This window comes from Dryobates pubescens, chromosome 4 (assembly GCF_014839835.1).
Source record: "Dryobates pubescens isolate bDryPub1 chromosome 4, bDryPub1.pri, whole genome shotgun sequence".
NCBI lineage: Eukaryota > Metazoa > Chordata > Aves > Piciformes > Picidae > Dryobates > Dryobates pubescens.
Genome location: NC_071615.1, coordinates 17518103 through 17531850, shown reverse-complemented (window position 1 = coordinate 17531850; position 13748 = coordinate 17518103). Strand labels below are relative to the sequence as shown.

At 60.3% G+C, this 13748-nt stretch overlaps 1 protein-coding gene across 1 annotated transcript in view; it reads right to left on the bottom strand.

The window, feature by feature from the left end:
- The window catches only part of LOC128897191 (syntaxin-binding protein 4-like), a 93420-nt gene that overhangs the window by 61233 nt on the left and 18439 nt on the right, over window positions 1–13748 (bottom strand). Inside the window, exon 3 of the mRNA XM_054161260.1 lies at window positions 635–730. Within this exon, the coding sequence (XP_054017235.1) occupies window positions 635–730 (96 nt within the window). The remainder of the gene's footprint in view (window positions 1–634; window positions 731–13748) is intronic.

Here is a 13748-nt window from a genome sequence, read left to right as displayed (position 1 = left end):
CCCAGGTTTCCTGGAGCCTGCTTCAGGTACTGGAAGGCAAGATGAAAGGTGCAGATGTGAAGCTGCTGGGAAGGGAAGCAGTGACCCCAGAGCAGGGCTGGATGCTCCTGGAGGTCTCAGGTCATGCTGGGGCTGCAGGCAAGCTGGGGGCAGGTGGGGAAGGACAGGCAGCAAAGGGAAGGTCTCCATCAGACAGGGCTGGGTCTTGCTTTGAGGACATGAAGCAATCATAGAGTCACAGAATGGGTTGGGTGGGAAGGAAGCTTCAAGATCAGCCAGCTCCAACACCCCCTGCCATGGGCAGGGACACCTCCCACCAGCACAGCTTGCTCAAGGCCTCATCCAGCCTGGTCCTGAACGCCTCCAGGCAGGAGGCAGCCACAGCCTCCCTGGGCAGCCTGGGCCAGAGCCTCCCCAGCCTCTCTGTCACAAATCCCCTGTGGAAGCCAAGCCCAGGCTGCTGTTGAGTGTTACCATGACTGGCACAGTCCAAAGGGGCTCCTCACTGCTGGGAAGTCCAGGGGGAAGCCCCTGAGCTGTCAAGTAAGGCAAGATGGGAAAGGAAATCAACCCAAAGCACAGGGTCTGGGGCTCTCCTCAGCCTGCAGGGTGCCCTGCACCATGCTGAACTCACCATCTGCATAGGCCACCCCTCCTGGAATGATCCTCTTGACATAAACTCCATATTCTTCTCCAGTGAGTTCCTTGATGCCACCAATGACCTTAATCCCTGGAGGAAAAGAAGGGTCCATGACACAGAGGTGCAGGAGAGCATCCCAGCTCAGGGGGATGGAGCCCCCAGGGCACCCCAGCACCCCCTGACACCACCTGTGGAAACCCCCCCCCCCAGATCCTCTGCATGCCCCAGGCAGCAGCAGCAGCAGCAGGAGCAGGCAGTGACACAACACAAGGGCTAAAGGCAGCTGAGAGCAGCTGCTCAGAGCAACAAAGCTGCTGAGGAAGGCACAGGGGAGGAGTGAGCACCTCCACCAGCAGCAGGTGCATAGAATTGTGGGCTGGGGTGGGCTGCAAAGGATCTGTGAGGCTCAGCCAGTGCAAGCCCTGCAGCCAGCAGGGACATCCCCAACCACAGCAGGTTGCTCCCAGCCCCAACCAACCTGCCCTGCACTGCTGCCAGCCATGGGGCAGCTCCCAGCTCTCTGGGCAGCCTGGCACAGGCTCTCCCCACCCTCAGCACCAAACCTTTCTCCCTTCTCTCCACTCTCAGTCTCCCTCTTGCAGTTCCAACCATCCCCCCTTGGCCTGCCCCAACAGGCCCTGCTCAGCAGTCTGTCCCCAGCTCTCTCCTGGCCTCTTGAAGCACTGCAAGGCCACCAGGAGGTCTCCCTGGAGCCTTCTCCTCTGCAGGCTGCACAACCCCAACCCTCCCAGCCTGGCCTCCCAGCAGAGGGCTTCCAGCCTCCCAGCACTGCTGTGGCCTCCTCTGGCCCTGCTCCAGCAGGTCCAGGTTGCTTGCTGACAGGAGGGGATCTGAGCTCCATCCTGTCCCATGTCTCTGAAGAGCTTTGGCACAGGAGGCATTGCTGGGGGCAAGCAGTCTCTGCAGCAGACCCCAGGGTGGTGCTCTGGGGGAAAGGGAGGAGCAGCTCCCTCCATGGGAACAGAGCAGGGGCTCTGCCCCCAGGCAAGAGTCACCTTTCTGAAGGGGGCAGGAGGGAAGAGGAATGGAGCCTGGGGTCAGGGTCAGGCTGGACAAGGCTCTGAGCAGCCAGATCTAGCTGAGGATCTAATTTCAGCCCCCACTGTGATGGGTGTCCTGGGGGAGCAAGCCCCAGCTCCATACAGGGCTGAGAGTCAGAGAATCCCAGAGCTGGCAGGGCTGGAAGGGAGCTCAAGGCTCAGCCAGCTCCAACCCCCTGCCATGGCCAGGGACACCTCACACTGCAGCAGGTTGCTCACAGCCACCTCCAGCCTGGCTGCAAACACCTCTAGGCAGGAGGCTTCCACCACCTCCCTGGGCAGCCTGTGCCAGGCTCTCACCACCCTCCTGGGCAACAACTTCTTCCCACCAGGCTCCAGCAGCATCCTCACCACTGCCCTTAGGCTGTCCCCAATGGCAGAGCTGCATGGGGAGGAGGGGCAGTGGCTTCCAACCAGGGCAGAGCAGATTTGGATTGGATGTGAGGAACAAGTTAGAATAGAATAGAATAGAATAGAATAGAATAGAATAGGGGAAGGGAAGGGAAGGGAAGGGAAGGGAAGGGAAGGGAAGGGAAGGGAAGGGAAGGGAAGGGAAGGGAAGGGAAGGGAAGGGAAGGGAAGGGAAGGGAAGGGAAGGGAAGGGAAGGGAAGGGAAGGGAAGGGAAGGGAAGGGAAGGGAAGGGAAGGGAAGGGAAGGGAAGGGAAGGGAAGGGAAGGGAATTAACCAGGTAGGAAAACACCTCAGAGTTCACCAAGTCCAACCACTCCCCCAGCACCATCTAATCAACTAAACCATGGCACCAAGGGCCTCAGCCAGGCTCTTCCTGAACACCTCCAGGGATGGGGACTGCACCACCTCCCTGTGCAGCACAGCCCAGTGGCCAATCTCTCTTTCTGTTAAGAGCTTCTTCCTAACATCCAGCCTGAACCTCCCCAAAGGTTCTGCAGCAGGAGGCTGCTGGAACACTGCAGCAGGCTGCCCAGGGAAGTGGTTTGGGCTGGGATTCTGGGGTTCTGTGGTGCTGGGATGCTGGGGTGCTGGGGTTCTGTGGTGCTGGGGTTCTGGGGTTCTGTGGTGCTGGGGTTCTGTGGTGCTGGGGTGCTGTGGTGCTGGGGTGCTGTGGTGCTGGGGTTCTGTGGCTCTGGGGTGCTGGGGTTTTGGGCTTCTGGGGTGCTGGGCTGGGATTTTAGCTGTTGGGTTAAATGACTTCATGATCAGAGCAGACACAGAGAAGCTTGCCCAGGCTGTTGCTGACCTCTGGAAGAAGAGCACAGAGGTTGCATCCCCTCTGCTGGCTCCAGAGGAGGGCCATGAAAGACCAGGGGCTTGGAGCACCTCTGCTCCAAAGAGAGGCAGAGGGAGCTGGGCTTGCTCAGCCTGGAGAGGAGAAGGCTCCAGGGAGAGCTCAGAGCTGCCTGCCAGGACCTGAAGGGAGCTACAAGAACGTTGCAGAGGGACTGTTCCCAAAGGCCTGCAGGGACAGCCCCAGGGGCAATGGCTTCAGACCAGAGCAGAGCAGATGGAGATTGGATCTGAGGAGCAAGTTCTGCCCCAGGAGGCTGCTGGAGCACTGCAGCAGGCTGCCCAGGGAGGGGGCTGAGGCTCCAGCCCTGGAGAGGTTCCAGGTGAGGCTAGAGAGGGCTCTGAGCACCCTGATCCAGTGGAGGATGTCCCTGCTGAGTGCAGGGGGCTGGGCTGGGTGAGCCCTGGAGCTCCCTCCCAACCCAGAGCACTCTGTGATGTTAGCATTCTGCTCCTCCTTTCCCCCCAGCCTGTGGCCAGAAGGTCTTTGCTGGGTCTTGCAGACCCTCTGCAGGGCCTGGAGGAGTGCTGCAGGAAGGGGGAAGGATGTGGATCTCCTAAGGCCACTGTTGGCTTTCTGCTCTCTTGTGAGCCTGGAAACACCCAGGCCAAGTGCTGAGCCTCCAGGAGTCACAGAGGGGTTTCAGCTGGGGAAGATCTCTGTGATCATCAAGCCCAACCTGCAGCCTGATGGTCCCACCAGGGACTGGCTTGGCTTGGAGGGGACCTTTAAAGCCCACCCAGTCCAAGCCCCTGCAGCCAGCAGGGACATCCCCAACCAGAGCAGGTTGGCTTGGGCTCCATGCCTGGAGATAGTCCAGGAGAGGCTGTACAGGGCTCTGGGCCACCCCTTGAGTCCTGTGTCCAGCTCTGGGCTCCTCAGCTCAAGAAGGACATTGAGAGACTTGAAGGTGTCCAGAGAAGGGCAACAAAGCTGGGGAGGGGTCTGGGGCACAGCCCTGGGAGGAGAGGCTGAGGGAGCTGGGGTTGCTTAGCCTGCAGAAGAGGAGGCTCAGGGGAGACCTTCTTGCTCTCTGCAACTCCCTGCAGGGAGGTTGGAGCCAGGTGGGGGTTGGGCTCTGCTCCCAGGCAGCCAGCAGCAGAACAAGAGGACACAGTCTCAAGCTGTGCCAGGGGAGGTTGTAGGCTGGAGGTGAGGAGAAAGTTCTTCACCAAGAGAGTCATTTGTCATTGGGATGTGCTGCCCAGGGGGGTGGTGGAGTCCCCATCCCTGGAGGTGTTCAGGAGGGGCTTGGATGTGGCACTTGGTGCCATGGGTTAGCCATGAGGTCTGTGGTGCCAGGTTGGACTCGGTGATCCTCGAGGCCTCTTCCAACCTTGGTGATACTTTGTGAGACTGTGTGAAAAGCCCTCTGGGATCATCCAGGCTGCATCAACCCAACCCCACCATGGGCAGCAAACCCTGGCCCCAGGTGCCATGGCCCCAGTGCTCTGGGACACATCCACACCTCCACACACTGCCACAGCTGCCTGCTTCATGGAACTGGGTTGGGTTGGCAAAGCCCTCCAAGATCATCAGCCAAGGCTGGGGCTCAGCCATGGCCCTCAGCACCACAGCTCTGCCTCTCTGCAACCCCTCCAGGCATGGGGACTCCACCACCTCCCTGGGCAGCCTCTGCCAGGCCCTGACCACTCTGGCACCAAAGACATTTTGCCTCCTCTCCAACCTAACCCTCCCCTGGCACAGTTTCAGGCCATTGCCTCTCCTTCTGTCCCCTGAGCCTAGGGAGCAGAGCCCAAGCCCCAGCTGGCTGCAGTCTCCTCTCAGGGAGCTGCAGAGAGCAAGGAGGTCTCCCTCAGCCTCCTCTTCTCCAGCCTCAACCCCCCCAGCTCCCTCAGCTGCTCCTCACAAGACTTGTTCCCAGCAGATGCTGAGATGCTGCAGCCCCAAGCAGGCTGCCAGGAGAAGAATCCTGCTCCTCACTGAGGATACTCAGCTGGAAAGCTCCTTGGCTCCCAGCTGGGCTGAGGGGACAGCTGGTGGCAATGCCACTGACTGGCAGAGAGCCCCTGGGACAGCAGCCTCACCCTGGCAGGGGTTTGGGAAAGCCCTGGCATGGGGAGTACCTACAGAGGCAAAGCCTCTGGACAGGGACCAGGCAAGGGTGGGAGGACACTGAAGTCCATGTTCAGCCAAGGGATGGCTCCAGAAGCCACTCAATGTCTGTGTGCACAGAACCACAGTGCTTGCAAAAGATCATCAAGGGCAGCCACTAACTCTGCCAGGGCCACCACTACCTCATATCCTTCAGCACCACATCCAGGCAGCTTTTAAACCCCTCCAAGGATGGGGATTGAGCCACTGCCCTGGGCAGCCTGGGCCAGGGCTTGAGGACCTTTTTGGCAGAGAAGCTTTCCCTGATGTCCAACCTAAACCTCCCCTGGCACAACTTGAGGCCACTTCCTCTTGTGCTGCCAGTTGTGACTTGTGAGAAAAGACCAAGCCCCACCTGGCTCCAACCTCTCTCCAGGGGCCTGAGGAGAGCCAGAAGGTCTTCTCTCAGGAGAGTCACTCAGAAATGATAAACCAGAGAGACAGAGCCTGAGTTTGAACATCAGACTGTGGGACTGGGGCCAGAGGAGGCCACCAAGATGAGCAGAGGCTGCAGAACCTCCCCTGTGGGGCCAGGCTGGGAGAGCTGGGGCTGTGCAGCCTGCAGAAGGCTCCAGGGAGACCTCAGAGCAACCTTCCAGTACCTGAAGGGCTCCAGGAGGGACTTGGGACAAGGGCTGGGAGTGCCAGGCCCAGGGCCAATGGCTTTGAGCTGGGAGAGAGGAGACTGAGAGTGGAGAGGAGGAAGAAATTGTTTGCAGTGAGGCTGGGGAGACTCTGGCACAGGCTGCCCAGGGAGGCTGTGGCTGCCTCCTGCCTGGAGGGGTTGAGGACCAGGCTGGATGAGGCCCTGAGCAAGCTGTGCTGGTGGGAGGGGTCCCTGCCCGTGGCAGGGGTTGGTGCTGCATGATCTTTGAGGTCCCTTCCAGCCCAGCCCATTCTCTGTGCACCCTGGGAGCAGCCAGGCAGAGCTGCAGTGGCAGCACCACAGGGCTGGCTGGTGGCAGCTCCTCTGCTGAGGCAGCAAATCAGTGAGGACTCCTTTCCCCTTGTGTCCAATGCCTTCACCTAGCTGAGGCACCTCCAAGCCCTCCTTTGCCCCCAACCCTGGCAGGGCAGCACCTCATCTCCTCACTGACATCATTGATTCCTCACAGCCTTGCTCCCAGGCACACTCAGACCTGGGCTGGGGGGAAGCAGAGGTTTGACTCCCACCTTGGCCAAGCAGCTGGGTGCCTGCCTGGCTCTGCCCACTCTGCTCTCCCACCCACAGCCTCAGCACCAAGGCACTGGGATGCCAGCCCTGCCCCTGGGAGATGCACCAGGGAGGTCCCACTGAGGTGAGGAGGGGGAGGAGAAGGAGGCTGGCAGCAGGAGAGAACAGAATGAGAAGGGAGAGGAGGAGGGGGTTGAGGAGGAGGAGGGGTGGGTGGCTGGCAGGGGAGAAAACAACATGGCAAAAAGGAGGAGGATGAGGAGGCTGAGGAAGAGGAGGAGAAGGGAAAAGAAGGGGAAAGGAGGAGAAAGGGGAAGAAAGGAGGGGAGAGGGGAAGAAAGGAGGGGAGAGGGGAAGAAAGGAGGAGAAAGGGGAAGAAAGGAGGAGAAAGGGGGAGAAAGGAGGAGAAAGGGGGAGAAAGGAGGGGAAAGGGGAAGAAAGGAGGGGAGAGGGGAAGAAAGGAGGGGAGAGGGGAAGAAAGGAGGGGAGAGGGGAAGAAAGGAGGGGAGAGGGGAAGAAAGGAGGGGAGAGGGGAAGAAAGGAGGGGAGAGGGAAAGAAAGGAGGGGAGAGGGGAAGAAAGGAGGGGAGAGGGGAAGAAAGGAGGGGAGAGGGGAAGAAAGGAGGGGAAAGAGGAGAAAGAGGGAGAAAGGAAAAAGAGTAGGGGGAGGGGAATGAGGAAGGGGAAGAGGAGGAGGAAAGGGGAGGGAGAAGGGGTGGCAGCAGGATAGAACAGAAGGACAAGACATAGGAGGATGAGGAGGAGGAGGGTGAGGGGGAGAATGAGGGGGAGGAGGAGGAGGAGGGTGAGGAGGAGGAGGAGGAGGAGGAGGTGGTTGAGGGGGAGGATGAGGGGGAGGATGAGGAGGAGCATGAGGATATAGAGGTGGAGGAGGAGGAGGAGGGAGCGTGTGTCTCTCTCCTGCCAAGCCCAAGCTGTTTGACAGTCTGGGGCTGACTGCAACCACCCCAAAGCACCCCCAATGTTGCAGTGGTGGCACCCTGGGGGCCTTGGGGGTTCCTAAAGGCTTCCTTCCTCCCCTGGCCTTTCCCCGGGGGCCGGGCGGAGGTAAATAACGGCGCTTTAATTATCACCGCATCCAAGCCCCACTCTAATGCTCATTAAGTCAGGCTTAGGGCCAGATAATCCAGCCTATTTTGGAGCCCTCCATTTAATCTTTCCTCTCTGGCAGAGCTCCTGGAGCTGATGCCCACGACCTCAGCTGGTTCTCCTCCTCTGCAGGAGCAGCCCTGCCGCGGGAGCCCCCGGGGCGGCTGTGGCTGCCCGCCGCAGCCCAGCTCCTAGGGATGGCTCTGGGCCCCTTGAGCTGCTTCTGGCCCCACCTAATCCTGCTCCCACCGCTGCCAGGGGCACAGCTCTCCGCTCCTCAGGCTGTAATCTCACCTGCTTCTGGCTCCCTCTACCAGAGGTCAAGAGGTGTCCAGGCTAAGCTGGTTGTTGAGCCCAACAGCAAATCATCTCCAGCGCTTCCTGACCCCAGCGGCCAGCCCGGCGCGGCAGGAGGTCCCCCTGGGGAGAGGCTGCCTGCTCTGTGCCTAAGCTACCAATGTTCAATTACATTTCCCTTAATCCCTCTGTGGATCTTGCAGCCCTGGCCAGCTTTTTCTGTCTGGAGGAAAGGGACAGATTGGAGGTGAATCACTCTCTGCCCCGGCCTAAGCAGATGAAGGTCAAGATAATGAGATCTCGGTGCTTCCGCGGAACGCTCCCTGGGCAGCAGCTTCCCTTTGATGGCTTCTGCTTTAATGCAGAGTTCAGGCTCCAGCAGCTGCCAAGGTAACCCCTTTGAACTTCTGCTGAGGCTCACAGGTAGGATTCCACCTCAAAGCCACAGAGCAACCAGACCCGGGGCCAAACGCTGACCTGCCGCACGGCACCCAGCAGGCAGAGGCTGCTCCGGAGGAGCTCCCCGGGAGCCTCGGCAAGGGCAAGGAACAACTCCTGCACCTCAAGGTGAGAAAGGAAGAGCTCACAGGCTCAGAGGGTGCTAGAGGTTAGAAGGGGCCTCTGGAGATCACTGAGTCCAAGCCCCCTGCCAGAGCAGGAGCAGAGAGCCCAGCCCAGGGCACACAGAACACATCCAGACAGGGCTGGGAAGGAGACTCCACAACCTCTCTGGGCAGCCTGCTCCAGGCCTCTGGGAGCCTCCCAGGGCAGAAGTTCCTCCTCCTGGTGAGGTGGAACCTCCTGGGCTGCAGTTTCCATCACTGCCCCTTGGCCTATCCCAGGGCACAGTGAGCAGAGCCTGGCCCTGGCCCTCCCTTCCTGACCCCCAGCCCTCAGCTATTGAGAGACATTGATCAGATCCCTCTCAGCCTTCTCCTCTCCAGACTGAGCCCCCCCAGGGCTCTCAGCCTCTTCTCCCCAGGCAGTGCTCCAGGCCCTGCAGCATCCTTGGAGCCTCCCTTGGCCTCTCTGCAGCAGCTCCCTGTGCCTCCTGAGCTGGGGAGCCCAGAGCTGGCTGCAATCTTCCAGGGGAGGTCTCAGCAGGGCAGGGCAGAGGGGGAGGAGAAGCTCCCTGGATCTGCTGGACCTGAGGAATGAGGAATTCCTGCACCTCAACATGAAAACAAAGAACTCCTGCACCTCAACCAGAGAAACTCATGGAGGCATCTTCTATTCACCCAAAAGCCATACTCTGAGCAGCTACACCATGGGGCCCAAGCCAACCTGCTCTGCTTGGGGATGTCCCTGCTGGCTGTAGGGGCTTGGACTGGGTGGGCTTTAAAGGTCCCTTCCAAGCCAAGCCAGTCCCTGGTGGGACCATCAGGCTGCAGGTTGGGCTTGATGATCACAGAGATCTTCCCCAGACATTCAAACCCCTCCTGGATGTGTTCCTGTGTGACCTACTCCAGGTGTTCCTGCCCTGGCAGGGGGGTTGGACTGGATGAGCTTCTGAGGTCACTTCCAAGCCCTAAAGTTCTGTGATTGTGTGATCTGAATCCCTGAAAAACTCAGGAGCAGGTTGTTTGGGGCTCTAAGCAGCCTGCTGTGCTTGCAGCTGTCCCTGCTGAGTGCAGGGGTTGGACTGGATGAGCTCTGAAGGTCCCTTCTGAGCCTCCCCCAGGCCAGCCAGAGAGCTGGGAGCTGCCCCATGGCTGGCAGCAGTGCAGGGCAGGTTGGTTGGGGCTGGGAGCAACCTGCTGTGGTTGGGGATGTCCCTGCTGGCTGCAAGGGCTTGGACTGGGTGGGCTTTAAAGGTCCCCTCCAAGCCAAGCCAGTCCCTGGTGGGACCATCAGGCTGCAGGTTGGGCTTGATGATCACAGAGATCTTCCCCAGCTGAAACCCCTCTGTGACTCCTGGAGGCTCAGCACTTGGCCTGGGTGTTTCCAGGCTCACAAGAGAGCAGAAAGCCAACAGTGGCCTTAGGAGATCCACATCCTTCCCCCTTCCTGCAGCACTCCTCCAGGCCCTGCAGAGGGTCTGCAAGACCCAGCAAAGACCTTCTGGCCACAGGCTGGGGGGAAAGGAGGAGCAGAATGCTAACATCACAGAGTGCTCTGGGTTGGGAGGGAGCTCCAGGGCTCACCCAGCCCAGCCCCCTGCACTCAGCAGGGACATCCTCCACTGGATCAGGTTGCCCACAGCCCTCTCCAGCCTCACCTGGAACCTCTCCAGGGCTGGAGCCCAAACCACCTCCCTGGGCAGCCTCCTGCAGTGCTCCAGCAGCCTCCTGGGGCAGAACTTGCTCCTCACATCCAATCTCCATCTGCTCTGCTCTGGTCTGAAGCCATTGCCCCTGGGGCTGTCCCTGCAGGCCTTTGGGAACAGTCCCTCTGCAGCCTTCCTGTAGCTCCCTTCAGGTCCTGGCAGGCAGCTCTGAGGTCTCCCTGGAGCCTTCTCCTCTCCAGGCTGAGCAAGCCCAGCTCCCTCTGCCTCTCTTTGGAGCAGAGGTGCTCCAAGCCCCTGGTCTTTCATGGCCCTCCTCTGGAGCCAGCAGAGGGGATGCAACCTCTGTGCTCTTCTTCCAGAGGTCAGCAACAGCCTGGGCAAGCTTCTCTGTGTCTGCTCTGATCATGAAGTCATTTAACCCAACAGCTAAAATCCCAGCCCAGAACCCCAGAACCACAGCACCACAGCGCTACAGAACCCCAGAGCCACAGAGCCACAGAACCACAGCACTCCAGAACCCCAGAACCCCAGCACCACAGAACCCCAGCACCATAGAATCCCAGCACCATAGAACCACAGAACCCCAGCACCCCAGAACTCCAGGACCCCAGCACCCCAGCACCCCAGAACCCCAGAACCCCAGAACCCCAGCACCTCAGCACCCCAGCACCCCAGCACCACAGAGCCACAGAACCCCAGCACCACAGAACCCCAGCACCCCAGAACTCCAGGACCCCAGCACCCCAGCACCCCAGAACCCCAGCACCTCAGCACCCCAGAACCCCAGCACCACAGAACCCCAGAATCCCAGCACCCCAGAACCCCAGAACCCCAGCACCACAGAACCTCAGCAACCCAGAACCCCAGCACCACAGCACCCCAGCAACCCAGCACCCCAGAACCCCAGCACCACAGCACCCCAGCAACCCAGCACCCCAGCACCCCAGAACCCCAGCACCACAGCACCCCAGCACCCCAGAATCCCAGCACCCCAGCACCACAGAACCACACAACCCCAGCACCACAGAACCCCAGAACCCCAGCATCCCAGCACCACAGAACCCCAGCACCACAGCACCCCAGAATCCCAGCACTACAGAACCCCAGCACCCCAGAATCCCAGCACCCCAGAACCCCAGCACCCCAGAACCCCAGCACCACAGAATCCCAGCACCCCAACACCCCAGCACCCCAGAATGTTAGGGGCTGGAATGGACCTCAAAAGCTCATTCAGCCCAAGACCCCTTGCCAGGGCAGGATCACCCAGAGCAGGTCACACAGCAGCACTTCCAGGCAGGTTTTGAACCTCTCCAGAGAAGGAGGCTCCACCACCCCCCTGGGCAGCCTGCTCCAGGGCTCTGTCAGCCTCACAGGGACAAATTGTCTCCTCATGTTCCCATGGAACCTCCTAGGCCTCAGCTCCCAGGCAGTGCCCCTTGTGCTGGCATTGGGCAGCACTCAACCAAAGCCAGCTCTGGAGACTGCAGCATCCTGGGCACTGAGCAGAGCCATCCCTCTGAGCTCCTTCAACCTCATCCACAGAAGAGCAGGAGGAGAGTCAGTGAAGCCCTTCCTCCACCTGACCCCCAGAGCAGGACAGAGCCCCTCAGGAGGCTGCCACCCATCCCAGGCCCTTGTCTCTTTGGGGAGTCTGACCTCTCAGGAGGAGTCTCCAAGGGACCTGGCCAAGGGCCCCAGAGCTGCTCTGCAGGGTTTTGGGCTGCACTCACAGCTGACAACTCTGCAGGCTGGAGCTGAGCAGCCCTGATGCAAGCATGGTATAGTATCAGTCAGGGTTGGAAGGGACCACAAGGAGCATCTAGTTCCAGCCCCCCTGCCATGGGCAGGGACACCCCACACTAGATCAGCCTGGCCAGAGCCTCATCCAGCCTGGTCCAGGGCCCCAACCACCTCCCTGGACAACCCATCCCAGGGCTTCACCACTCTCATGGGGAAGAACTTCCTCCTCACCTCCAGCCTGAATCTCCCCACCTCCAGCTTCATTCCATTCCCCCCTAGTCCTATCCCTCCCTGACACCCTGAGCAGTCCCTCCCCAGCCTGCTTGGAGCCCCCTGCAGATCCTGGAAGGCCACAATGAGGTCTCCTGGGAGCCTTCTCTTCTCCAGACTGAACAGCCCCAACTCCTTCAGTCTGTGCTCACAGGAGAGGTGCTCCAAGCCCTCTGCTCATCCTCCTGGCCCTGCTCTGGACACCTTCCAGCCCAGCTGGAACAGCAAGGCTCCAGTGCTTGTCCAAGCCCATGGAAGAGCAGCAGCATTCACGCTGCTGGGCACAGAGGTCATCTGAGAGGCTGTGCTGGATCCTTTTGAGCTGAGTTTCATCAAGCCCTGGCTGTTTCTCACGTTCTGATGGAGCTGAGCATCACCTCCCCCTCCTCTTCCAGGCTTTGATGTGGAGGGCAGCAGGGAAGGACACCTGACTCACTCAGTGCTCATTCCCTGACCCAGGGACCAGCCTCTCCCAACCCAACTCCCTCAAGCCTGGGCTCCAGGAGAGCTACAACCTCTTGTGTCGCCTACTGGGGTGGCTCTCCTGAGGGTGCTGCCTGCAGCAGGGCAGGGTGGGGCCTGCTTGGGATGTTATTTGGGTTTTATTGTTGTCATTGTTCAAAGTGATTTGAATTAATTCAGAAAAGCCTCTAAAAGCCTCTTTCCCCCCACCCCCATCCTGCTCACCCTGCCCCCAGGCTCCTGCCTGGCTCCAGCACTGCAGCTGCTCCACCAGCCCTGGGGAATTAGTTGGGATTTTCACAGATCACTGAAGGCATCAGGGCTGGAAGGGACCCTCCAAGGGCATCCTGTCCAACCCCTTCACTCAGCAGGGACAGCTCCAGCCAGAGCAGGCTGCCCAGGGACACAGCAGCTCTGACCTTGACTGTCTCCAGGGATGGAGCCTCAGCCACAGCCTCCCTGGGCAGCCTGTGCCAGAGTCTCCCCAGCCTCACTGCAAGGAATTTCTTCCTCCTCTCCACTCTCAGTCTCCTCTCTCCCAGCTCAAAGCCATTGGCCCTGGGCCTGGCACTCCCAGCCCTTGTCCCAAGTCCCTCCCCAGCTCTCCTGGAGCCCTTCAGGTACTGGAAGGCTGCTCTGAGGTCTCCCTGCAGCCTTCTCTTCTGCAGGCTGCACAGCCCCAGCTCTCCCAGCCTGGCCCCACAGGGGAGGTTCTGCAGCCCTCTGCTCATCTCTGTGGCCTCCTCTGGCCCCTCTCCAGCAGCTCCAGGTCCTTCCTGTGCTGGGGGCCCCAGAGCTGGAGGCAGTGCTGCAGGTGGGGGCTGAGCAGAGCAGAGCAGAGGGGCAGAATCCTCTCTCTCAACCTGCTGGGCCACGCTGACCTTGTTTTAACCTCCCAGCTCCCATAGGTGCTGTTGCATGGCTGTGCCGGGCAGGCAGGGGAGCCACTGCCTCTGCAAGCTATCAGACTTCACAGAGGGAATCACAGCATCACTAAGCAAAGGTTGGAAAAGCCCTCTGGGGTCACCCAGTCCAACACCAAACCCAACCCCACCATGGCCACCAAACCCTGGCCCCAGGTCCACGGCCACAGGGTTCTGGAACCCCTCCAGGGCTGAGGACTCCACCACCCTCCTGGGCAGCCTCTGCCAGGCCCTGACCACTCTTACATCTCCCAGCAGAGTTGCTGTGGAGGCTCCCAAGCCAGCTTGCCCAGAAGCACAAATCCTTCAGAGCTCTGCACCTGCCACCCCGCTCCCAGCATGTGGCCCACAGCAGGGAAGCCTTTGGCTAAGCAGTGGGTGATCAGTGTGGGAATCAGCTTGTGACAGCTCATCATGAAGCAGGCTCTGGCCACTGGGGGGACGTTGGAGCTGCCCCAGCCCACC